This window comes from Brachyhypopomus gauderio, chromosome 3 (genome assembly GCF_052324685.1).
Source record: "Brachyhypopomus gauderio isolate BG-103 chromosome 3, BGAUD_0.2, whole genome shotgun sequence".
Taxonomy (NCBI): Eukaryota; Metazoa; Chordata; class Actinopteri; order Gymnotiformes; family Hypopomidae; genus Brachyhypopomus; species Brachyhypopomus gauderio.
In genome coordinates this window covers 24,760,234-24,784,993 of record NC_135213.1, presented here as the reverse complement: position 1 = coordinate 24,784,993, position 24,760 = coordinate 24,760,234, and the positions used below count along the sequence as shown (strand labels likewise).

The 24,760-nt window shown below is 42.7% G+C and overlaps 1 protein-coding gene across 7 annotated transcripts in view; it reads right to left on the bottom strand.

Annotated features, from left to right (window-relative positions):
* Positions 1-24,760, bottom strand: part of ank3b (ankyrin 3b) — an 85,580-nt gene that overhangs the window by 5,343 nt on the left and 55,477 nt on the right. For 5 of the 7 annotated variants that reach the window (XM_077000598.1, XM_077000599.1, XM_077000600.1 and 2 more), the window contains exons 26-43: positions 20,688-20,793; positions 20,020-20,064; positions 19,212-19,318; positions 18,779-18,811; positions 16,786-17,010; positions 14,573-14,727; positions 14,105-14,316; positions 13,629-13,836; positions 13,454-13,550; positions 13,051-13,279; positions 12,724-12,849; positions 12,175-12,297; positions 11,718-11,744; positions 11,015-11,096; positions 3,997-9,927; positions 1,946-2,020; positions 1,422-1,553; positions 835-978 (exon numbers count right to left, since the gene is read on the bottom strand). In XM_077000598.1, coding sequence (XP_076856713.1) covers positions 835-978; positions 1,422-1,553; positions 1,946-2,020; positions 3,997-9,927; positions 11,015-11,096; positions 11,718-11,744; positions 12,175-12,297; positions 12,724-12,849; positions 13,051-13,279; positions 13,454-13,550; positions 13,629-13,836; positions 14,105-14,316; positions 14,573-14,727; positions 16,786-17,010; positions 18,779-18,811; positions 19,212-19,318; positions 20,020-20,064; positions 20,688-20,793 — 8,057 coding nt within the window. Of the gene's footprint in view, positions 1-834; positions 979-1,421; positions 1,554-1,945; positions 2,021-3,996; positions 9,928-11,014; positions 11,097-11,717; positions 11,745-12,174; positions 12,298-12,723; positions 12,850-13,050; positions 13,280-13,453; positions 13,551-13,628; positions 13,837-14,104; positions 14,317-14,572; positions 14,728-16,785; positions 17,011-18,778; positions 18,812-19,211; positions 19,319-20,019; positions 20,065-20,687; positions 20,794-22,041; positions 22,054-24,760 lie in introns of all 7 variants that reach the window. The other 2 variants (XM_077000597.1, XM_077000603.1) reach the window with 2 other exon arrangements.

Here is a 24,760-nt window from a genome sequence, read left to right as displayed (position 1 = left end):
GCGGACACATGGCTGTGAAGAGCAGCGAGGTGTGGTTCGGCAGAAGAGGAGCTTTAGCAGGAAGACTCAGAGGCTGGGACGCTAGAGAACTACGCACTTCTACAGGCATCAACAAAGCAAACATTCCATTTTTAGCCATGCTATCAGAGCAGGTAGGTGTGGGTATAAAAATCACAGCATTTCTGTCATTCTTATTAAAAAGAGTCTAAAAGAAACATTAGCCAAAATAATCATGCTGTCTAAAAGCAGTGTTCTCATGGTTAATATGGTTTCACATAGCAGCTTTGGAAAAGCCCATATATAGTAGGCTATTACAGAAAATGCATGCTCCAAACATTGAAATTGTGTTTTGCCTAGAATTCTGTATATAAACAAATTGTTTATATAGATATAGCATGAAGCAAGGTCTTAAGCCCATCACATAATGAACTGTAAGGCCAGAATAAGAAAAAAAAACAGTCCCATTGCAGTTCCATGCAGTGAACAATAATATTTTCATTATTTAGAGATGGGATTAAGCTTTGATTAGCAAAGGCATTTGATAATTATAGCTGCATGCCTTATTGCTTTACGCACATGTAGGATACATAAACTTAAACATACTATGGAATCACACTGCCCAGGGCTGGTCTGATTCACACCAGGATGAATTAGGGGCAGTGTGGATAACTGGACAATCAACTGTAGACAGTGAATTTAGAGTTCGGTGGAGATTCGAATTTGATTTGAATTCAGAGCAATAAGTGTTTAGCCTTTATGATTTTCTACTTCTGAAAGATCTAAGAATGACATAAGAGAAGAAATAGAGTTCAGCTAGATGGGGCTAAACTTTACCATCAGCCTGATCCCGGCAAACTGCGTAATCATCTGCAAAACATCTTGTGCCTGAAATGTTACCATAGTCAAATATTGGCCCTTCCAGCAATGTCACAATATCCATCCGATTGATCTTTGTCAGCGCTGCAGTTAAGGCATCCGCTAAAAGGGGAGAAGAGAAGATGGACACGTTCACACACACACACACACACTGCAGAACCGGACAGAAGGCACAGTTATAGCCCGTCATGGCCCACACAACAGTGCATTAGTAAAACTGAGACCAGGCCAACTCTACAACAAAGCCTAAGAGGTGTACGTTCTGAAAGATGCCACCCCATCTCTGCTGCTTGTACGGTAACACTGAAAAACACACTAAAGATGTCACAAAGCAGGAATCAGTGAGGTGGCTGGATATTTACATGGACAAAACCATATGATGCTGTAAAGATAATCCTTTAAGACTAATCTGACATCAATTTCCATTGAAGGAATTAATGTTGGAGTTCTTGTCCTTGATTAGGAAAAACCAGCAGGATATACTCAAAGATTGTAACACTCCTTGCTACACGATACTGCAAAAACAAGGCAATAAGTGAACTTACTTGTGGCATTTTTACCATCTCTGCTAACCCATTTCTTTAAAAGCATGAAACTCTGAGCTGTCAATGAGTTGGGGTTCTCCACACGGATGTAATTTATCTCATCAACCGAAAAATCCATTTCCCTGGCCAGCTCTGCAACACATTAAAAATAGAAAAGCAGTTAGTCTCTGTGTGTGTGCGTGTGTGCATGTCTCTCTCTCTCCCTCCATCATTCTCCCTCTCTCCTCCTCTCCCAGACACATGTACGTAATACTGCAGTGGAGGCAGCTGGGACACTGCAGATGACACTCCCTCCTCACAGATCAGCCAGGGCTGTGCTGAGCATGCAATATCAAACATGAATTCCCATATTCTTTCCAAAGCAAAAATATGTTGCTCAAAACTGCCCATTTATAATGTTAGGTTCATTGTTTCTAAATAATCTGAAACTGTAATAGAAACATAAGCGTTGCATAAGCATTTACATTTTTTTTTCTCAGTTTCAGTTTGTCCTCTAGGTGGCAACCTAGGGTTGATTCACTTACCCGTCCAGCTCAGGCCAAGATGATCAGCCACAATAGCCATACGCAGGTCCGTCCTCTCACAAGGACTTTGAGGGCCTATGAGTAGAAAACAGCATTTTTCAAAATGCATGAAAGTTTTATATGTAAATCAATATAATGAAAAGAGAAAGAGATTTTACCATTTTCTGGTCAAACTTGTGAATGTTTGAATTTTTATTACCAAACTATGGCATAATGTTAGCCAAATGAATTCAAGAAATAATATGTTGACCAGAAAAGAGCATAAATATTTATAATATTAATTAATAGTAATGTTAACAGGTTAGATTTGTGACAAATGTATCCTACCAATATAACCAGTAGCCTAATCCCTCTCATAATAAAAGAAATAAATAAATCACCAGACAGAACTCACAAATAAAAAAAAACAAACACGATTCAAATATATCTACAAATACTGCATAAGGACCAAAAGTGAAACAACCGTCAAATGAAACTTAACATGCAAGCACCCTTGGTGCTATGCTAAAACTGCATAAACCTGTACAAATCTACTACAGACTCCTTAGCACTTCACATTAGAGGGAAACCAGTGAAAACCAGCACCCCACTCACACTAGCATGCTACAATAAGGCTGTCTACGTCATATAGAGTGACTTCGGAAATCAGAATAGGAGACACAAGTACACAAAGAGAGAAAGACAGAATGATAGGAATGACATCTAGTTAGGTCACGCCACAGGCAATCACAACGGTTCATGCAACTAAGATCATACAAGTGGAAAATTTTACAAACTAGGCTCGATATCCACGCCGGGGGCCACTTGAGGCCCAGCACCCTGACTGCCTTCACTTCCACCAGTCCTCTTACTCCTCCTCCTCTTCCTGTCTCTGCCGGCCTGCTCAACCTCTGCTCTCACGTCTCTAGCAGACCTGGATGTACTGGAGGGTTGGGACGCTTCTGACAAACGGGCATTCCTGGACGTGCTGATTTCTTCATCCTTATCATCTGCCTGCATCTTTTTCTCTTCATTGGAAAGGCAGTCCACAAGCTTCACTGTTTGACTAGGCTTCGAATTTGTGCTTTTGCCTGCATACAGTAACTGCTCCTGTCTCGTTTTACATCCTAATCTCCTAGAAGGATGTATCTTTGATATACCTTTAATGGGTAAGTTATGTGGTCTCACTTGTGTCCTACGTGTCTCATTTACTGTGCCAGTCTTACTTTTTCCCACTGATGAAGAACTGTAAATAACTTTTTTAACCTCTATCATCGGGATTCTAGACTTAGGCCTCAAATTAGGGAAGGGATCTAGTCTTTTGCTGGCCACTGCTTTAATTTCTTTGTTTAGTCTCTGTACACTCACCACAGCACATCTGTTGCCTTGTGCTGAATGAGGAGCTCTTACTGGCAACCTGGACATTAGTGGCTTCCTTTTAATGTCTGTGCATTTTGTTGTCGTGTCAGCTTTGGTCCTAGCTATACCCTCTCTAACCTTATCTGAGTCTCTTCTGAGTAAATCTGTAGGAATGTTTAACTGCTCATAAGTGTTGTGTGTAGAGTTTGAGTGGTGGTGGTGTTCACCAATACTGTGCTGTGTGTGGTCAGTTCGAACCATTGGGAAAACTAGGTTATTGTTATTATTGCAGTTTACTGTCTGGTAGCATTTTCTCTGTTCTGTCTTTGATGAATCTGTCCTTTGCATGGACTGATTTTCTGTACTTGTTTCTGGTCTCATTTCTTGTGAAGCCAGTGATGGTTTAAGCTTAGCACTGTCCCAGTTCACACACACCAAATCCTTTTTCTCACCAGAGGCAGCTTTGACTCCAATCTTAAAAGAGGAACACAAATTAGAACTGACTTCTGAATATGAGGGTGGCTCCATAATGTTGTCGTGAGATGTTGTGTCCGAACGGTCAGTGCAAATCTGAATAATATTGTATGATATCACTGTGTCGTCATCCATCTTAACCTGTGCTCGATCTATTGTCTGTGGCTGTGATGTGGCTACACCTGGTTTTCTGATCCCTTCCCCCTTATCCCCTGATCTCCCTCTGTATATATGCTCACCAATCTGAAAAAACTGCAGTCTCTCTTCAACAAAATCCCGCTTGCTCATGTCAATCGCACCACTGCGGGTCATCTCAAACATCTTCCCTTCATGGAAGGGGAAAGGGTTAGGTTCACTAGTCGGTGTGCTTTCATCAGTTGGAGTTCTTGCAGGAGTAGTGTCAGGGGTAGTCGTTTGGGACTTGTCCTCTGCAGCTAGCCCAAAAGGCTTTGGCTCATCATCCTTAATTCTAGCATCGACAACTTCATCATCGCCTCCTTTACTTGACCAGGGGTCAAAGTCCAAGCCTTTCGTTGCAACAGTTTTGAATGGGGTATTAAACTCTTCATCTAGCTTGTAGCTGAAGTAAGTATCTGATAGTCCATCTTGACTAGATTGTTGTTTCTTGTCATTTTCATTGTCTTTTTCATTTTCAGATTTTTTAACTGAGGAATTACTCTTAGTTTTCACTTTATACTCCTCAGTTGGCGACTCCTCTTCAATTACTTCAAGTTTACTTTGGCTGAAAGAACGATCACTAGATCTAAGTGTACCTTCTGATGCCCAAATGTCCTTTCTGTTGTCATTGGAAAATCCGAACGGTTTTACATTGCATTCATTAAACCCATCATCCTCATCTTGAAAGTCATATCCATCTAGAGAATCAATTTCTGTGGCATCTGTATCATGAGAGAATTCAGCGGTTGTTGCTATTGAGCAGTCTGTAATAGATTGATCATTGCCATTCTGTTCATAATCATAGTCCTCTCCTTTGCCATTGCCATTTATCGCAAGTTCTTTATGATTCCCATTCTTGTCATGCTTATTAGATTTAGTTTCCATCTCATCTTGCTCTTGATCATCAAGCTTAAAGGTATATTTCTTTATAGGAAGATGCTGAAATATTGATTCATCATCACTTGAGTCACTGTCATTAGCTCCCGGGGGCACAGGGGAAGGAGGTTGAACTCTAATTATGGGCTCAGTAAGCAGATGTTTGTCATGTTCCTCCTGAAGGTTGACCTCCATCATATCAGTGTCAGCTTCTGAGGAAGGAGAGGATCCTTTTTTCTGGGTTTGGGATAAATCCGAGTCCAAAGGAGGTGGAGGAGGAAACTCTATGTATGCAACTCGTTTGTCTTTACTTGGCTTTCCCATGTCCTGAGTTTCACTGGTTGGTTTGGCAGCGATGCACTTTTCGAATATTTGTTCTTTGAGTGAAAAGGCTTTTCCTTGATCTGAATCCTCTGATTCTTCTGAAACCTCAGCAATTGGGCTAGCAATGCCTGGCATGAACGCCATGAAAGAATCAGGGGTTCTAGAGGTTAAGTCATAACTGACTTCCTCTGAGCTAGGTGTTTCTGGAGTCATGGGACTTTTTCCAGAACTATCCAGAAAAGATATCTGCTCAAGCGTGTCATCGTCAGGGCTACCCTGAGGAGATGTTGCCTGCCTTTGTTTGACTGTGTAAATCGTTCGACTCTCTGAGCTTACAATTTTTTTGATGGATCCATTTGACCCCCCCACTGAATCTTTCTCACCTTGTTTTCCCACTTGTACACTCACATAAACTGGTAATGTTTTCAACCCCTTGAAACTTTCCCTGGTTGTGACTGTAGATACCTTTTCCACTGAAATGGTGTCACCGAGTTTACTAGAGCTTGGTTCTCTCAAAGCAAGACCCTCTACAGAATCTTTACACTTCTTTGCTGTAGACTCTTCTCTAGACAGTTCTGACCGACCCTGCACTCGACTTTTAGTCAGGGTAGGTATGTGTGATGGGCCCTTTTCTGTTTTTTTAAATACTGTGTCTTGCTTTGGTTTTTTCACCTGGTCTGTGTCTGGTGAACCAGGTGATGCTCTTACTGGAATTTGTGAGTCTGTCTTTTTTTTTAATTGTGAATCATTGCTGTCTGATTTGATCTCCTCTGCTGTCGACTCACTTTTCAAACGTTGCCCCTTAATATCAAAATTTGTTACTCTTTGATTATCAATACTTCTAGCATTTTTTATGGAGTAAAATATTTTTTCTTTACTACTTTCACTAGTTCTAACCTCCTTGGCCTCATCAAAGCTTTGTAATTCTGCAACCTTTTCAAACTGCTGCTTTTGTTTTGATACACTACTTGAAACTGTATCAGATATTTCTGTTAAAAGCTTGGCTGATTCTTTTTCATTTGATTCCCTTAGGAATGATGTTCCCAATTTACTACCACATGACCCTTGTCCATTGGCTACTTTATTTGTCTCCTTCTCTGCAACCTTTCTGAGAGGCTTTGTTTCCTCTGTAGTATCAACTGTGGAAATTTTAGATCCAGTAAAAAGCTGATACACGGGTAACTTACTATCCTGTTTTTTAGCAGGTGGTTTTGATTGTGTAGTGGGCATACTCTTATCTTGCCGTTGGGCGTCTGGTTCAAACTTTAGCCGAACAGAGCTCACTCTGGAAGTCTTCACTTGAATTGGAGGAGAAGTATCACTTAGCTTTGGCTGCTGACCCTTTTCCTGTTTTGATGTATCCTCAGTTAAGCGTGATTGCACACACCTTTCTGGGCTGCTGGGCAAACTCGTACTTTTTCTTTCATTTGTGCTGCCAAATAGCTTCTGCCTCCCTTTCCCCCATTCTTCTGAGCCCATTTCACTCTTTTGCTTTGTTCTCTCAGGACTGCTGCAGACTGAGCTCGGCCCTGATCGTGTCTCCCTTGAGTCTCTCATGAGAGGTTTTTTCTCAGGGGACTGAAGCTCATCATTAAGCTTTTCTGTTTTGTCTCTAAAAAACTGTGAAACTTCACTCAGTTTTTCCTCTGCCTCTTTTACAGTTCGATCAACACGATCTTCATATATAAGTTTCTCTCTATTTCTATCCTGCCTATCTTGGGTAAAACGCATCCAGACTGAATGTTTGGGACTACCAGGCTCTGTGGTATAGTGCAACACAGTCAGTTTATCATACTGATCATCTTTATGAGCAAACTTTCCTGATTTGTCTGACATGTCTCTTGCTGACCTGAAAATTGCTTCTTTCTTGGGACCAGATGCCTTTTCTCCATAAAATCCTTTTGCTCCTTGCACTTCAGGGTTTATGTCATGTGTCTGGTTTGAGTCCTCAGTATCAGAATGAGCTATGTCTAATTTCTCCGAAAGAAGCATTTTTTCAGCAAATCTATAAGACTCTCCCCTCAACTCAGATAATTCATCATCATGATACTCAATGGAATGCTGGCTCAGGAGTTTAAAAGCTTTATATGAGTCATCAGCAATGAGCTGAGCAGAACTGGGTCGACTGTCCTCCTCCTGAGACACAGGTGTATTGACTCTAGAAGTTTCCAAAAAAGAGGGCAGTGTTTCCTCAGCAGTAAGCTCTTCTTCTTCCTGCAGAGCCTCATAATCACCCTCTGCTCTATCAGAAAGTTCCTTTAGACTACGGCTGCTTTTGCATATATATTCTGGGTGTTTCTTTGTTTCTCTTATGATTACCTCTGTTGGGTCTGTTGTGTTGCCCTTTTCTATGTGTACCTCAATTATTCTTTCAACTTTGGGTTTTGTATCCTTTTCAAGGAATCGTGGGGTTAGTTCATCTCCTTTTATAGATTCCTGACCAGCCTTATGTTCAAATAAGCCAGCTAGTTCTTTGGAGGGATCTCTTCCTGACTGAAAAGCCTTCATTATGTCTCGAACAGACATGGTTTCTTCTATCCTGTCAGAACCTGCCTCTATTAGCTTGGGTTTGTGGTAGACCATTCTAGTTGTGGTGGTTATGTGTGTCTCCTCTTTGAGATGCATACTTTTACTCACTAGAGAGTCTTCCTCAGCACTTACTTTCATTTGGAAAGCTTTTACTCTATCTTTAATAGAACCAGCTGTTGGCTCTGGTTCAATGCAAGCAGGTGACTTCAAGGCTGCTGCTTCTTCCATTAGAGGCTCACAAGGCTCCTCAGGGTGCTCATAGCTCCTGATAACACGAACAACCTCTGTTCTAGTTTCTGTTATGACTGGAGGAATGGGGACATCAGTAAATGGGGGTTTGGGTCCTGTGCTCTCTGCACTTTGAGGGGCTGATGGTGTCTTTTCGCTTCTGGTTTCAAAGCCACTGTCTGAGAGGGGGCTTTTATCTTGTTCATGGGAAAAATCATCAGGCGATTCCAAAATGGCATCTGTGCCACTATATGAGTCAGCTAATTTGCACAGATCTTTCTCTGAAGGAGAGGTATGCATGCCTGGAGGTGGCATTTTGAGCTTGTGCTCAGGTTTCAGACTACGTTTTTGTTTTTCCTCTCCTTCATTCATTTCATCATATTTATTCTTTATGCTAGACATTTTTGAAAGGGAGCTAGCACCAATGTCGTTCACTAAGTAGTCAACAACCTTGGCTAAATTGAGATCTTTGTCTTGCACAGACTGAGGCCTAACTGGGAGAGTGTCATCAAACATGGGTAAAGGCCTTAGAACACTCTGCTGGGCCTCCTCTATTTCATCTTTAGAGAACTCTTCCCATTCATCATCAGAGGACTTGTCCTTAGAGGAGACTCTTGTCTCACTCAGAACATCCTTAGTAAGAATTTCACTAACTTTGACAAGATCTTCTTTAACTTTCTCAACTAGACTATAAGGTTCCTCATCCTCCATTTTAGGTTCTTTGGATGCCTGAGACTGATGGGACTTAGTTACAGGAGTGGATTCAGTTTGCAGTATTGCTGACATTCTTATGAGATCCTCCTTCATATCTGCCACATCCTTCAAGATCTCTTGACTGGACGACAGTTGTGAGGCAGTGGCTGCTTTAAGTGCTGCAGGGGGTATGAAGAGTGGGGGTTTGGGGGGTTTCGGTCTGGAAGTACATGATGGTTTTTGAGTGTGTGTCTGAGGTGCAATCATAATTTTGTCTGGTACTTGTTTTCCTTGAGGCTCAGGAAGGAAATTTACTAAGGAGAACACTGGTACGGTCACAGAAGCAGATGACATTGGGGTGCTGAAGGGAGCTGGGGATCTAATTGAGGCATAAACTGAACTGGACACATTTGATCTCAGTGGAGATGACATTGATTTCAGTGTGTTCGATGGTGTACAGGCATTAAGAGTCCTTTCAGCCTCACCAAAGGCTGTGCTAACACTGGATGTAGCTGCTTGCGCTGTTGCCTGTATCCTCTCCTGTAAACTGCAAGTGCCTCCTGAGAACAGACGAGATGATGCAGAAGGGGAAGAGGGGTATTTGACTGGTGAAATGGATCCATTGAGCAGCACTGTTTCAGAGGAGGCAATAGTAGTCTTTGCTGGAGAAGAAAGTGATGACAGAATTGTTCCCTTACAGATTGTAGCTCCGTCTGCAGGAGTTTTAATTGATGAGAGACTTGATATAGTTCTAATGGGGGATGTTGCCGCTGTGGCCGAGGAAACAAGGGTTGATTTGAACGACAAAGAAGAGGTGTAAATATTTGCTGTTGATTTTGGACATTCAGGTGGGGTCACTGTAGTGAAGGTTCTATCGAGTATGGATCCAGGTGATTGAACAGAAATAGGTCTTGAAGATAATGAAGCAGCAGGTCCTTTGATTGACAGAGGGTCTGTGCTGGTTTTAAGAGATGACGACATGAAACCAGTAGAAACTGGCCCTGGGTACTGGGCTGGCTGAACAACAGTCTTTATGGGAGATGAGATAGATCTGTATGTTCTAATGGGTGATGCTATGTCACTAATAGTCTTAGCAGGAGATGCATTTGTGGTTCCCAGGGTGGACTTGAGTGGAGAAGCTGAGGATATCGACCATACTGACTTTAATGGCGAAGCAGATGGCGTGTTGGAAGGTGAGTTGGAGAGGGAACCCAGTCCACATTTTGTTTGCCCAAGGACGGTAATAGGAGCAGCCGACCATGCCTGGTAAGATCTTGTTGAAAAGACAGGTTTGTGAGCGTAACCAGCAGGCAGTGTTCTTGTTGTACTTCGTTCAACTGTTTCTTTAAACAGACAAATGAAAATCCAACACAAAAGCAACAAAAAGTGGTTGAGAAACAGAGAGACCAGAAGGAAAAAATTGGTCAGTGGTGCTTATATCATATAAGAAGGCAGAACAGTGCTGTGTGGTATGAGATGAGTTCAACGATGAAGCCAAAATGATGGAGCCAAAAAGGAAGATCGATCCACAGTCACTCATGGTCCACAAACAGTACACAAAATATAACTGAAGTCCCACAAAAGCATATACAGCAACTTAATCACCGGGACAATGACCAACAGAAATGCAAATAATGGCAAGACAAATGCAGACAACCCAGAGTAAACAAATTCTCTTTTGACTTTAGATGTGCTACATTCCCCTGTCACTGGCTATCTTGATTTTACTAAAGTGCCTTTTATCTGTTTGGTCTAAAAAAAAAAAAACATCTCAAATTTCATCTCAAATTTGGGTGTTCTGACAAAACAGAAGTCTACAGAAATACCCTAGTTCTTGTGCATTTTATGGCAAAAGGCAGGCTAAGTGACAAGGTCTTAAGTTCATAGCAAGTCATCATGCAGGACTGAGTAATCTTGGTGTCAGGCATTTCAATGCAAATGGTGGAAGCACCTGAGAGAAAATCTCTCAGTGACTCTCCATGCACTTCTGTCAAAAATGAAATAAAAACTGGCAGAATTACAAAGCCAAAAGGAGCAAGACTTCTTGAAAAAATGGGAAAATGAGTATGAACTTTACTTTGATGTCATACTGTAATTTAACATATTGACCATTAATATCCAGTCCAATCAAAGTAAATATGGGTATCACAATTTATTTTTTTCTTGTAAGTGGGGGAGAAATGAACAGAGATATTAAAAATATCTAATAAAGTGGGCAGGCACGGCACAGCAACATAAAAACCACAATAATCCATGCAAAAGTAATTTGTAAACAAGCATGAGAACTTTGTTATGCATGATAAAAATGTGTAGATAAAACATGTATTTTCAGTTAATTTATTTTCTGTGTGGGTCACAAAGTTTTGTTAATTTTAAACACTAGCAAACATGTTACACTCCCAATAATGTTAGTGAAAATATCACACTCACTCATTCCAGGCTCGGTCAGATAGCTGTAGCGCTTACGTAAGGCTAGAGATGCAAAGGTATGACGTCGTTCTGGCTTTTCAGTCTGCAACAACAACAACAACAAAAGTCCTGGTTGTCAAGCTATAGTGCCAATTTGAGCTTTATTGAATAATTTATATACTAACTACTGTGACACTATGCAAAATTTGATTCCTTTGCCTTCAAAATTCTGTACGTGTGAGGATAAAATGAGCTTAAGCACGTCATTGTTTCTGTACTTTTTGGGAGTATAGTTGTTTAGGATAAATCTAAAGGTTGGTATTTCTGCTGGCCTATAATGTCATAGTCTCTAATTTATTAAAGCTGCAGTTATTTCAAGAACAAGGACTGATCAGGAAGGAAGAATTGCTGTGACTCCACATATTCTTATGTTTTTTTTATTTAAAAAAAATGTGGTTCTTCATTTATTTGTTTTAACATTATTTAAATAAGCCATAGTTTTTAGCTAAAGCAATGTGACATAGTACATGGATGGGTAAATAAAAATGATTGTCACCATTTGCCAGTGACATGCAGTAATATTCCAGAGTATGGAGTTAAGCCAGTGCAAAATTCATACAATAAAATCCCACAACAGGCAATAGTTTCACAAGGCAGGTTCCGAGGAACTAAAGCTACAGAAACACCAGCACACCACATGGAAATGAGGGGACAGGACTATTACCTCTTCATCATGATCTGAGTCCATATCCTTTTTGGTTCCCAAGATGCATTGCAGAAACAGGGGGAATAACGCAATGGAGAGCAGGGGGTAAGAAACATCAGGATGCGAAAAAGACGATTGTGAGCACAGAGAAAGAGCCGCTGCAAAGCCATAGCAAAAAAAAAACAAACAGGTGCAAAAAAGGAAGGAACTGAAAGGGTTCAGGGAAGCAACCACATATTATGCCATTGAGGAAGGCCAAGCCGGTGCACCTTCAGCCAAAGCATGGATCCAAGTCAAATCTGCTTAGGTCGGCCACAGCCACAACCACGACCAGAGAGGAGGTCGAAACAGATAAAAGACACACCCAGGCGGTTTCAGCCAAGTGTACCCCTTATTGCTGAAAACACTGCTCTACCTTTCCTGAGAATGAAGATGACATGATATGACATGGATGACCTGAGAATTACATCCATACCTTTTTCAGTGCTGGCAGGGTGATGTTTAGATTACAGACAGCAGTCTGGGGAAGACCCTTTGATGTCTTCATCTCCCTGAGGAAGGATAGTCGCCCACAAGGTTCTTGGCTGTTGTCTCTAATCTATAGTATTTCAACATGAAATGAGCAGAGAAGCATAAGCATCACAAAAGTTGTTTTTTTTTTTTAATAGCTGTTTAGTCCAGACTGGCACTCAATAACTTAAATGAAGGTGATTTGGCTTCTAATGGCTACAGTATAATTTATTCTGTATTTTATTGAGATCACCTCTAACACAGACTACATTCCTCTGGAGCCTAATGTAGAAGTTAGGAACTCTAATTATTAGGCACCCTGATGATCATAAAGGAGGCAGGTCACCAGTTCCATTCTTAAAGTCACATTACGAAGTGAAACATAAGCCATAAGGTGCTAATGTAGTAACACTTCACAAAACACCAAACAGGATGTGAGGTTATTGTATAGGGCTACATCAGTATGCTTTTCTGTGCTTCATACCAGAAAGCAGAAGAGAAAACAGCACATTACCTTCACACAGAAGGGGAGTCTGTTCTCTTTAAAGGCATAGAAGTTGAGCACCAGCTGTTGTCCAGCTTTCATCAGAGGGGTTAAATTACCATAGCAGTCCACATAGATTGGTTTCCCCTCCAAAACCTGGAAAACAGCGAACCATGATGTAACCCAAGTTTTCATTACATGACCCAAGTGTACTTACTGCATCTTTTGGGGTTGCAGGTGTTTGGAGAGACTAAGTCTCCTTTAGTTCACATTTCAGAGGAGAAATTCATAGATTCAGAACAGAACTTAATTCCAACAGTACGAGAACAATTCAAAGCTTCCTGTTAAAAGACAGACCTCAATGTCTTTGCTTCTGGCCACCTCCTCAAAGTTCTCTTGCTGCTCTAGCGTCTTGTCCACTTTGTCGTCTGTCATGCAGAAGCATCGCAGGTTAGACTCCACAGGGTCGTTCATCTTGGCAAACACTACGAACTTGGCCATGTAGGGCACACAGATCAGCTCCCTGTAGAGCTGAGTGGCCAGACCTACTGTCTCCGGGATCTGATGGCAGTCTGCAAGCCAGAACCTGCAAATGAGAAGAGCTAGGACTGTAGTTAAACACAAGGGTCATCGGTGTAAGAAGTAATATTTTGACTCACACTACTATTCCATGTTTTCCCTCTGCACACTGTTACAGACAGTCCATAACTTTGAAACAGACCTTTCGATCAACCTTTATAATCGCCCCTGAGCCACATACCTGGCAGACACATTGGTGGTGAAGGAGACGCAGTCAGTGGTGAAGGTGAGAGGAGTAGTGCCAGTAATATCCTCCCACTGGGCAGGGGACACGCCTCCTATGGTAGAGTACTCATAAGTACAAGATAACACCTTGGGGGGGTATGACTCACAAAAAGAACACTGCCCACTCTTACCTGTGATGCTGCAGAGGAGACGTAAGCAAGGTGTGGAGTCCCCTTTGTAGCCATTGGTAACACCCTCTCCTGAAAGGGGCGGCACAGGGATGGTCATTGTGATGGGCTTGTGGAACTTCCTCCTGCGCGGCTCCACCGTCACTATGGGGCTAAATGTGGCTCTGTTCCCCAGGATCTTCTGCACGGTGTCGTGTGGGACAGGTTGGGCCTGGGGGTGGTAAGTAGGGTGTCACAGGTATGTCATGAATCTGTTGTTCTTTTAAAAACACAACCATGCAGAAAACTGCTGCTGAGAGATTTTCCGATTCACTTTTGGGTCACTTGGTGACGTCATGGTGCATGAAAAACTTCATGGTGCATTTTTGAATGGGTACAGTTTCGTTTTTATGGATATTTTGCAATAATTTGAGCTTAATTAAAAGCACCTCTAAAACAAATACTGTCATCTCTTAATTGACGCATAAGGAAGGTTATACCTGAAGTCCAACTCTGATCTTCTTGGTGAGGGCTCCTTCAGGAAACGAGGCCTGAACAAGAGGAATAGTTGTGCTAGATAGAAGCCCTCCTTCAGGACCCATGTGGTTACTCTCCTGCTTGATCCGCGACACCACAGCAAAGTACTGTGGGAAGTCTTTAGTGATGATCCTACAGATGCGCTTCTTCTCCAACTCGTCCACACTGTCCAGTTCTTTGGGGACAAAAAAATGACATTGATCATTCCCATCACTGGGGTAAATAATGATTAGTGCTCCATTTCCAAATGGTATACTTTTGGGTGTTCTATGATGAATCAAAGAAAACCAAAAATTGTTCTGATACACTGATAGAAGGACATCATGACATGTGCTCCTCATGCCTTATTCACTATGCAGTAACAAACCAAAACACCAGTGGTGACAAACCCCAATTTACAGGCATTTTGTTTTGTGTTACTGATGCCCTACCTTCATCCATGCCATTTAGCAACTCATTGAGGGCTTCGGTCTTGCAGTCATATTGGTGCTCCTTCCACATCTCGCCGTTCTCACTCCTGAGAATGATCAGCTCACGTTCTTTCCCTCTCATGGAGCCAAAGTGAGGAATCTCCACTATCACAGGGCTGCAAGAACAGATCATACACCACTAAGTGTGGACCATGGCAACCAAACCAGGGCAGAGGAAGGGTGGGACCCGATTAATGCTGATGAGACTGTCAGTAAATGACTGATGAACACCAGACATATGGGGCACACTTCAGTAGTGCAAAAGGCCTCTTGGCACATCTTTTATTAATCAGTTTATTCAAAGCATATGTAACAAATATATAGCAATAGAGGTGTTTGGTAAAGCTTTATCACTATCACCTGTTGAACAATAAATTTAGATATATAAAAAAAACATCACTACTTTGTGCTTTACACCCCAAATTTCAAAACTCTTAGAGATGCAAAATCCAAACTAAAACAAACAAACAAAAAAACCCCACAACAACGACGGCACCCAAATAATAATAATAAAAAAAGCTGACTGATTAAATGCAACATTCCAAACCTAATAATACAGTACAAAATAAAGAGAACATACTGGAATCAGGAAAGGACTTTCATAAACATGTATTAAACTGTATAATAAAACACTAATACATTTTCCTCATTGTTGAAGCGTGAACTAAGACACAAGGTTATTCTCATTAAATCAGAATATTCTAGTAATTTAGTTTCATAAAGATCTAAGATAAAGTGATCAAATTGCTGTGTTTTTTTCTAAATTAATGAATCTAAGTATTTGGTAGAACTATGTTCTCCTAAAGTGACATTCAGGTAAAAATATTACTTTGTGGTATTTGTTGAAAAACAAAAATAAAGTCTGTGTAGACAGTAACAGTGACGGCCATGAAATTACAAAAAAAACTACATTCAATGTATAATCACAGAGAAGGTACCATGAAAACATCAATCAATTTAATGCCTACACTCCTGCACTTTTGTATCTTATTGGGATTTCATTGGATCTTAGACATGAGACACTGTAACTCCCTCACACACACACACTATATATATAGTGTGTATATATATATATATACACTATATATATATATATATATATATATATATATATATATATATATATATATATATATATATATATATATATATATATATATATATATATATATACACAATATACACACACACACACCCATGTAACATCACTCTCTACAAAGTGTCTCTATTCCTTTTGAAAACCCAGACACCCCCCGAAAAACTGTGACAGCAAATGATACCTTCTCCAGAAAAGAAAGTGCAAATGAAACCATCTCCCACAAGGGATGGGAGTCTGGGTCTGGTCACGGGTACGAGGCAGCAGCCATGACAGCAACATGCCCAACAAGCACAGCCGAGCGAGCGGGATCAGCAGACATGGATCTGCTTTCAGCGACCCCCGCCGGTCGACCGAAAGCCTCAAAGAAAACGGGGTGACTGGAAAGTAAAAAAACAACCCAAACGTAAAAACGACAATGGCTTCAGTCCAAACAGTCGCCGACGAGTGGGGCTGCCTTTTCTAAGCGGCACATTCCTACCCAATAAATTTTGTTCCTCGGGGCCCGAGCTGCAGGATTCGGCTAACGAAGCTCTCGCCCTCGTTAACTAGGGGGAGTTTTCGGGGAAGATGGAGTTTACTGAATAACATCCATGCAGCAATTAGAGGAACAAAAAGGAGGAACACACAACAGACTGTCATTGCTGCAGGAATCTCTAGGCTCCATTTAATAAGATATGAATATTTTTACTAGTTAGCCTGAGCCTTCCAAAATACTCGTGTTACTGCAGATTTTACTGTGCATTTCATTATGGTGGAGCTCTTTCAGCAGTACGTTGTTCATCTAAATCACTGCTCACATCACCAGACAACTTACAGTCTACCTGAAAGATACCATCACTGAGTAATCAGACAAATAGTGTGAAAAGGCGATTTCATTGTGTTCTACATACTACAGGATAACTGTAAGGTATCCAGGCCTGGCAGGACAAAAATGTGGGCATAGCTGTCCTGTCTGACTGCTGAAACACCTCGCCATTACACGCTACCAAACACGAATGGTTTTCCATGGCAATGAGGAGAAGAAAAAGGAAAGCAGGGACAGTAAAGATGAAGCTGATGGAGAAGAGCGACTTACCCCAAGAACTGAGCTCCGGCAGGGCCCATCTCCACTAACCGCCCTGCCAGCCCCTCTCCCTCCACCATGGGGGGTGGCGAGGCCAGCTTGGACCTCTTGACCAGGCGGCAGGTGATGCGCGTGGGCGCTGTGCACTTGCGTGGCGGGATGATGATACGCATGCCGTTGTGGCGACTGCCCCTCATGGAGCCGCCGCGGGCATCCACCATGAAGCTAACCAGAAACCTACAGGGGCGGGTAATGTCACAGTTAGGAGAGCAGAGGTGGCCAATGGGTTCCACCCCTCTGAGGAAATCAGTGAGGACTCTTGCCATGCTGTGATGAAAACTCACACCACCAAACACCAGAGAGATAGAGAGGAAAGGAGTGGAAGTAAACTGGAAGGTAATGAGACTGAGAGTGGTCAGCCCTGGCAGTTTATTCATGAAGGCTCTTTGCAAATCCTCCCACATGAGAGCATTAGGACAGTTTGAGAGTCAACGCTCTATAAATCCTTTAGTGTTGATTAATGATGATCATAAAAGTGCATCTGCAGAAATTCTGCAAGCAGCAAAACTGCCAAGGTAGATCTCTCAAGAAGCCCAAAGTGGTCATTAGACATGTGGCACTGAAGAGAACTGCTTGGGACAAAGTCGTCAAACTCATTCCGTGCTTTATCAAAACCAGGTGAGGAGTTAAGAGGAAAGACATGCAGGCTGGAATGCCCGACATCCTCTCAAGCCTTAACACGTGTAACAAAAAGGGACAATGTTCAAGAGCATGTACACAGCTGTCTGACTGGTCCTGAAGGTATAGTTGAGTATCCAGCAAACCAACAAGTTCCTGCTTTTTGCAACCAAACTGTTCAACGGAGAGATGCAAGCCTACAGCTTTGACAACCAGAGAATAAACAAGGCGATAGATTTGATCACAAACCAGCACCAAATTCAAAAGCCCTAAAGCAGTTGGTCCAGTGGCACAATTGTTCATCGCCTGGTACCTCTGGCACCGAAGATTTAAGCATACTTTTTCCACTCACAGTCAAGGCATGCTGACTGAGATGCTTATACAACCAACATCCTAAGAAGTTCAACTTTAGTAGCGAGAACATTCACTGTGCTATGTGACAACAAACGGTACCTCCAACACTGCCTTCATTTAAGGTTAATGATTTTCAAAGGAGACATAGTTGGCAGTTACTTGCAGATTATGGTAAAAGCTTCATCTGCCTTGGCCCACTATGTGAACAAGTACAGCGATTCACCCAACTCACATAATTCAATGATTCATCTTCTGCTATGTTCTTCTATTCACATGCTCTTTAGAAATAAAGATAACCAACATTCCTCTAGAAGGCTGATTGTGATTGCTGACTGTGGTTCTGTATATACAGGTGAGACAGCATTGCCTGCTATTCAATTCCAGACTTAATTCAGGGTCATGTACCTCAATGTAGAAGTGATAAATCCTTGTTAAAACACTCCTTAAACTTTTGGCAATATAATGAACTTTGTTAGGACCTAAGACATTATGGGTGAATGCCCACTGACATTTTGGCCTAGAAGATATAAGCCAGGAGTGACGAGCTGTGTTCTACTATCCTGCAGGTGATTCTTACTTTACTCCAGGCTTTCAGGAACAAATACAGCCAGGATTCTATAGCGGTAAATTTCCCTATGCCATAACAGCTAAATCAGCAAACATGGCACTGAGCAACTATAAACTCTGTTGTAATGCTTGAGAAAAGTTTGTGAAGTCTTGTCAAGGTGTTGTCACATGATCAGACACAGCTTTTGTCCTGCATTCTTTCTGAGATTCAATTTAATCGACCCATTGGCATTGGGTGTGGCCATTGAGGGTCACACCTCATAAAACATATCTCTACTTAGGGCAGGCTGGTGCACAGTACTGTTCGATTTAGTATGGACTGTAGGTGAAGAGGCTCACTAATGAAACAAGCACAGAGGAGAGAGGAGAGAGAAACACTGTAACCACAGGACACAGCCATCGTCACCTGGAGTCACTCTGAGGAAGCGGAGAGGAAACGCTGTAACGAAAGAGAAATGGAACAGCAATGGAGGGACAGAATCAACAAGGGTCATCATCACCATCAACAGCGGAACAACACTGTTAATATGCGCGAGGGTAGAATCACGAGAGCGAGAGCAGGAAGAGGAACAGGAGACTGGAGGAGAAGAAGAAAAGAAACAGCATTATGGGCACTGAGGAAGACATGGTGCACCTAGAACAACAATTCCTACTGTTACTGCAGGTGTCTGAAGTGTTGAATGAAATATCATGCATTCCAAAGTAAAATAAATCTATGCATGTGTCTCTGCAGACACAAACAGGTAGCAAGTATGTAGCAATAAAGTTGAGACAACTCACCCACACACTCAAATGCACAAACATTATATTAGTCATCCAAAGACAGACATGTCCCTTACCCAGAGTGGATGGGGCTGGAGACCAGGTTGACATTGTCCAGGGTGTCTGCTGCCCAGCTGTAGCGCCGCAGAGAGTCATTATCGTATTCTTTGGCTTTAGCCAGGTGCTGAGGGTGAAAACACAACCATACAAGATGGACACACACACACACACACACACACACACACACACACACACACACACACACACACACACACACACACACACACACAGTCAATGCTGCACAGAACGGTAATTCAAATTCTCACTCTGATAGATTTTCACTGTAGCTGGGTGACGAACCACAACAATGGGCCACTCTCTGAGCACAAGGGACTGGCTACGGGGCAAAGCTAACATCGCAGTTAACATCACATGGCAGTTAACATCACATGGCAGTTAACATCACATGGCAGTTAACATCACATGGCAGTTAACATCGCAGCCGCACACTAACCACCTCACCGGGTGGGCCGGCGGCAGGAAGCATCGACACACATACACACACATGCATGCCTGCGCCTTTAAATGGCATTTCGGCGCTGTGTGAAGCAGGGGCAAAGAACTTACACGCCAGGAGGACTGTAAAGCAGCCAAAATGGCATGAAAAGCCAGGCTACAAATCACACAAGGGCAGATATAGTCGTGCTTCTTGATCAGCCATGAGAATTTAGGCCGGCCACGGTTCAATGGCATCAGTGGAATCACAGTTTTTCCGTTTTTGCCCCCCCATCCCCCCTCCAGAAAATTTCACATGTGCCTACATCTGAACCGAGGCCTGCCCAAACGCTAACACATAACCACAGCATCCTGTGGCAGACTCAATACCTTATTATGGGGCTCAACAACGAAGGGCATCGCTTTATAGATACCCTGAAGCATTTGAAGAAGAAGAAAACCTTTTTTCAGCAAACCATAACCATTACCCAAAATGAGCTCAACACAAGGGGCCCTTTTTGAATGAACAATCAGACAAGAGGCTGAGGGAGAGACTTTGGCTTTTATCAGCATGCGTCAGTTCTCACCTCAGTGGGGACTCCTAACATATGGAAACAGGTGACGTGGGAGGCCAGTGGAGCCCCTGCTGATGGGGGCAGTCTAGAAATCTTGTGCCTGCTCCTGCCCAAGAGTGCTCTGAGGCACATCTGAGCCTCCTCATTCCAACCAGGGAAAGTTCAGGTCTGCTTTGCTAGCAACTAGCGCATGCCAGACTGTTTTGCCAAAGTACAAAGCATCATGGCAGTAGCTCGTGGCATTTCACGTGTTAATGTTTGCTAGTATTGCTGATGCAATTGAGCCGAAATCATTTTAACCTGTTAGTCTTTAAAGTAGCAAAGTTGAACTTGCGTAACAGATTCAAGGCTTTATCTGGAAACCATGAAATTACCCATGCAGTAGTCCTGACAAAGCAACTGTCATTAACCACAGATAGTTCCTGAATGAAATAAAGAGAGGAGAGCGAGAGGAGGAGGGATGGAGGGGATAAGGAGGCGTACCGTGTCCTTGGTGGGTGCCAGGATCTCCTCGATCATCATGCTGTCCCTGGTGAAAGAGCTGCGGTTCAGTGTGTTGGACCTATCCGAACTGAAGGAGCGGAGGCTGCTGGCGTTCATAGTTTTACCACACAGTGCAGGGGGAGGGAGAGCCGGGGTAGGGGGAAGGGGTGACGATGACATGAACACAAAACACACACGCAGACACAGCACAAAACAAACACACACACTCATTACTGCATGCAACTTCCAGGGACACTGGCACATAGGCTCCAAAGAAAACCACTGAGACTCGAGAGACTGTGCAAAAAGATGAATGGGCTTCGTTTTCTTGTCATACTTCTGTAGACTAAAAATGATTAGTTCCATAAGATATTAGATGTGCAGGTACATATACTTGGAAAGGACATGTTGAAGAACATCCTTAATAAGATGCAGATGAAATAAGAACTGGCGGCCAGGGTAATGCTCCTCCTGAATGTGTGACCCCATGAGCTATTTGATGATGTCAGACGGGTTTGTAATGACCTGAAACTATGCATCTGTCCTTTCCGAAACAGGGAGTAATAGGTCTTGAACTGAAGCAGATTTGAGGTAGAGCAAGAGGTGGTGGTTGTAGCTCTCTGGATCCTCTTACAGAACCCTGAAATAGACTGCTATTCACAGCTGCAAGAAGGGCCGGGCCTCTCGTAAATAAACATGACCCTCTGAGCCGGGAGCCTCCTACTACACTGAGCTACATGCTCCCAGCACATTGGTGTAGTATGTGCTGGAACTCTGGCGCAGAGCAATCAATGTGACAAGGCAACTCCCACTTTAGTGCACATTGTAAACTCAGGCCCTGACGCGAGTGCAGTACCTGGTCATAAATGTCCAGTGGCACATGCAGGTGAATTGATTTCTACTAGGATAGGTGCATTGGGGCAAAGATTTGTTTTGGTCAGAACAGGATGTATGCGCCTGTAACCTCAATGGTTCCCTGAAAGTCACATTTGGGGGAAGGGTCACTCCAAAACCAAAGCCAATACTCACTAACATGGGGGTAAAATGTTCTGAACAGGCAGAGCTCCACAAAATAGCCAAGCACAACTCTGCAAAACTCAACACTGACTGCAATCCGAACAAAAATGGCATCAGGCTCCAACGACACAAAGCACACAAAGTTCCTCAAAGTTATAAAGCAAAGGCAACATCACACTTGGCATGTTTTTTAAATTGTCAGCCAAATGAGAAGCAACAGATGAGGCACAGCACAAAACAAAACTCCATGAAGTAATGACCTGGGCACCCGGGGGAGGGGAGGGGGCGGGGCACACATCAATATGCATGTATCTAGGAAACAGTCATGCCTTCTTACCTGACTTTAGGACTATAGTAAGAATGGTAGGAGGAGGAGAGAGCAGATCAAAAGCAACCAATCAGAAAGAGTGAGCAAAATGCAGTGGTTGAAATGACACAGCCTGTATCGATCCGCATATGCAGTGTATTCAGGCTCTATGTGGAGCATTTTCATTCAAAGGAACAGGCCTTTAAATTTTGCTTTCCTAATATTTAACTCCATGATGCAAGAGCATGCGGCGTGCATCATGGCTCAGATGAGCCAGGAGGGGGCGACCTGTACGCAGGTTACAGTTAAACCCTCCCACACAGGAGAATGAGACAGAGAGGAAATGGAGTGCTCCTCAGTAGCAGAGTGTCGGAGTGTGTGGGGGAAATAGATGTAAGACTTTTTTTTAAAATGCCAATTCCACAATAATGATATAACACACTTTACTGCAAGCATGTGATTCTTGTAATTGCTGATGAACTAATATTTCAAACGAACATGAATTAGCCGTTTTGCACAAACAAAAATGTAACTGTCTATTCCTTTAAAATATCTCCCATTTTCAGTTTTTTTCTCAGAATCATGGCATAGCTGCGTGTCTCCACCTCCAGGCTTTGGTCTTTTCATCCACCCATGTTCTCCTCTGTGTCAGTTCCGCAGTGTGTGATTCTCCCTCGGCTGCTTCACCAGGCCGATCTGCTCCGTCTCTAGAAGCTTCTCCACACCTGAAGCAGCTCTTGCGTCTTCCTCTTCAGCTCCTCCATGTTTCCCACGTCACCCTTCTGTACCTGGACATCCATGTTTTCTTCTGCTCGTCTTGACACTTGAAACAGTTCCTTAGAGCCCACCCCATGTTGATACAACCACAGATCACAGGGTGATGACTGTGCATCTTCCTGCATATTACGTCTCCACCTTCTCATTTACTGAGAACCCTCTCATTACTGACCACAGGACCACAGGGCAGGAGAAAAGGCCAGTGGCCAAAGTGCCCCGACTTGCGATAGTGGAATGCAGCTCATTTTGGTGGGTTGCTAGGAGAGGAATGTCTCGTTTTTAGTTTCAAAGGACAGGAAGTCACCAAACACAACAATTATCACATCACCCACAACAACCAACAAAAACGACCAGCTGAAAAGCCATTTAGATGCATGTTCATTGATGACACGAGTTAGACCTCATTTACTTTTAGTTTTAGAAGCACAATTTGTAATAGTTCAGGCATTGTGTTAGAACCGCTCTTTTTTCTCCTACCAGCTGAGACATGCCCCTAACAGTTGTTGAGCTTGCAGAAACCTATGAACCAGTTTCTTCACATTCGTCTGGGACCTGTCTGGTTGAGAAGACATCACGCTGGGATCCAAACAGGCCGCTTGCCTCTTCTGTCCTGCACTTTGTGTAGTTCACATCACTTTGACTCAGTTTTTTATATACTCCATGACTGCGAGTTGTCCTCTTGTTTTCTGACACTATAGCCCCCGACATGAAGATCACAGATAATGTAGGTAACCTGTTGTGATAACAAAGATCTTCGGTATCCGTAATTATGTCTCCCTTGAGGACTGATTCTGCTCCAATGCCTATGATTACTTCCTTTGGGTGGAGGTGGTTCACAAAAGTGACAAGCAGTCTGACCAACTGTAGTGTGCTGATATCCCTACAAACGTCGCTCTTTACAAAATGCCTGAGCAATCTCTGCACTTCATATTCATTTCCCTTGTGCTATTAATAAAAATAAGATTCTGGATAACAGTTAAAATCTCAATCTCTATCAGATAGAATATATGATATGCAGCTTTGCCAAGACAAGAGAAATGATCGATCTGCCTGGCTTTGCATGTGGTGTAGAATCTCACACATGGGCACACATGCATTTTTGCTAGCGGGTATATTCTTGCAGTATACTTCAAAACTATGGGGAGCAGCTCTAAGACACGATGCCTGATGCATGTAGGTCTGGAGCTTTCGCTACAGTGTGTGGACACCAGAGTATCTGCTTTAACAGGAGTCATGGAGCTGAGTTGTTCAGCAGAGGTGTTTTGTTGGTGCTGCTGTCGCTAATGCTGGTATCTGAGATGGAGAAGCACTTTTTTGATAGGAGGTGGAAGAATAGACAGTACTGGAGTCCACGGCTTTCACTCCCCTCGTGTCGAGTGTGAACAACAACTTGCACAGTGTGCAGTGCGCTTCGTGCAGATCACCTTAAACGGACTTTAACCACGGTGAAATATCTGAATTATCTGACATGTTTTTGTTAAATTTACACTTTCCCTGCAATACTAACATTTCTGCTATAAAATACTGCCATTAAAACTATGAAAAACTATGAAAATTGGAGATTTAAAACTTATGGAAAATGTATTTAACACAAAGCAAGTAATTTTCTATAGATATGTATATAGATAAATGACACTTCATGAGTATAAAGGTGAATTCCTCTAAATTCCTGTTGTTCACTGCCTGCGCAAGTCTTTGGCAAAGCCACCTGAACAATATCCTTTATATTAATACATGTAGATTAAACCCTGGGCTCTGTGGGGCCCTTGTGTGTAGTTTTGATCCAGACGAGGACAGTGAGACAACACAACATCTGTCTGTTCAGCTCAGGGTCCAAGTGACTCATTCTGAATAACTCATTCAACGGTATCGATGCTCGTGCCGTGTTTGTGGTTCCCAGCTACCACAAAGCCTCTAAGGGCCATAAGCACAATAACAACCTGTCTGAAAGAAGCCTGCATGCTATCAGTTA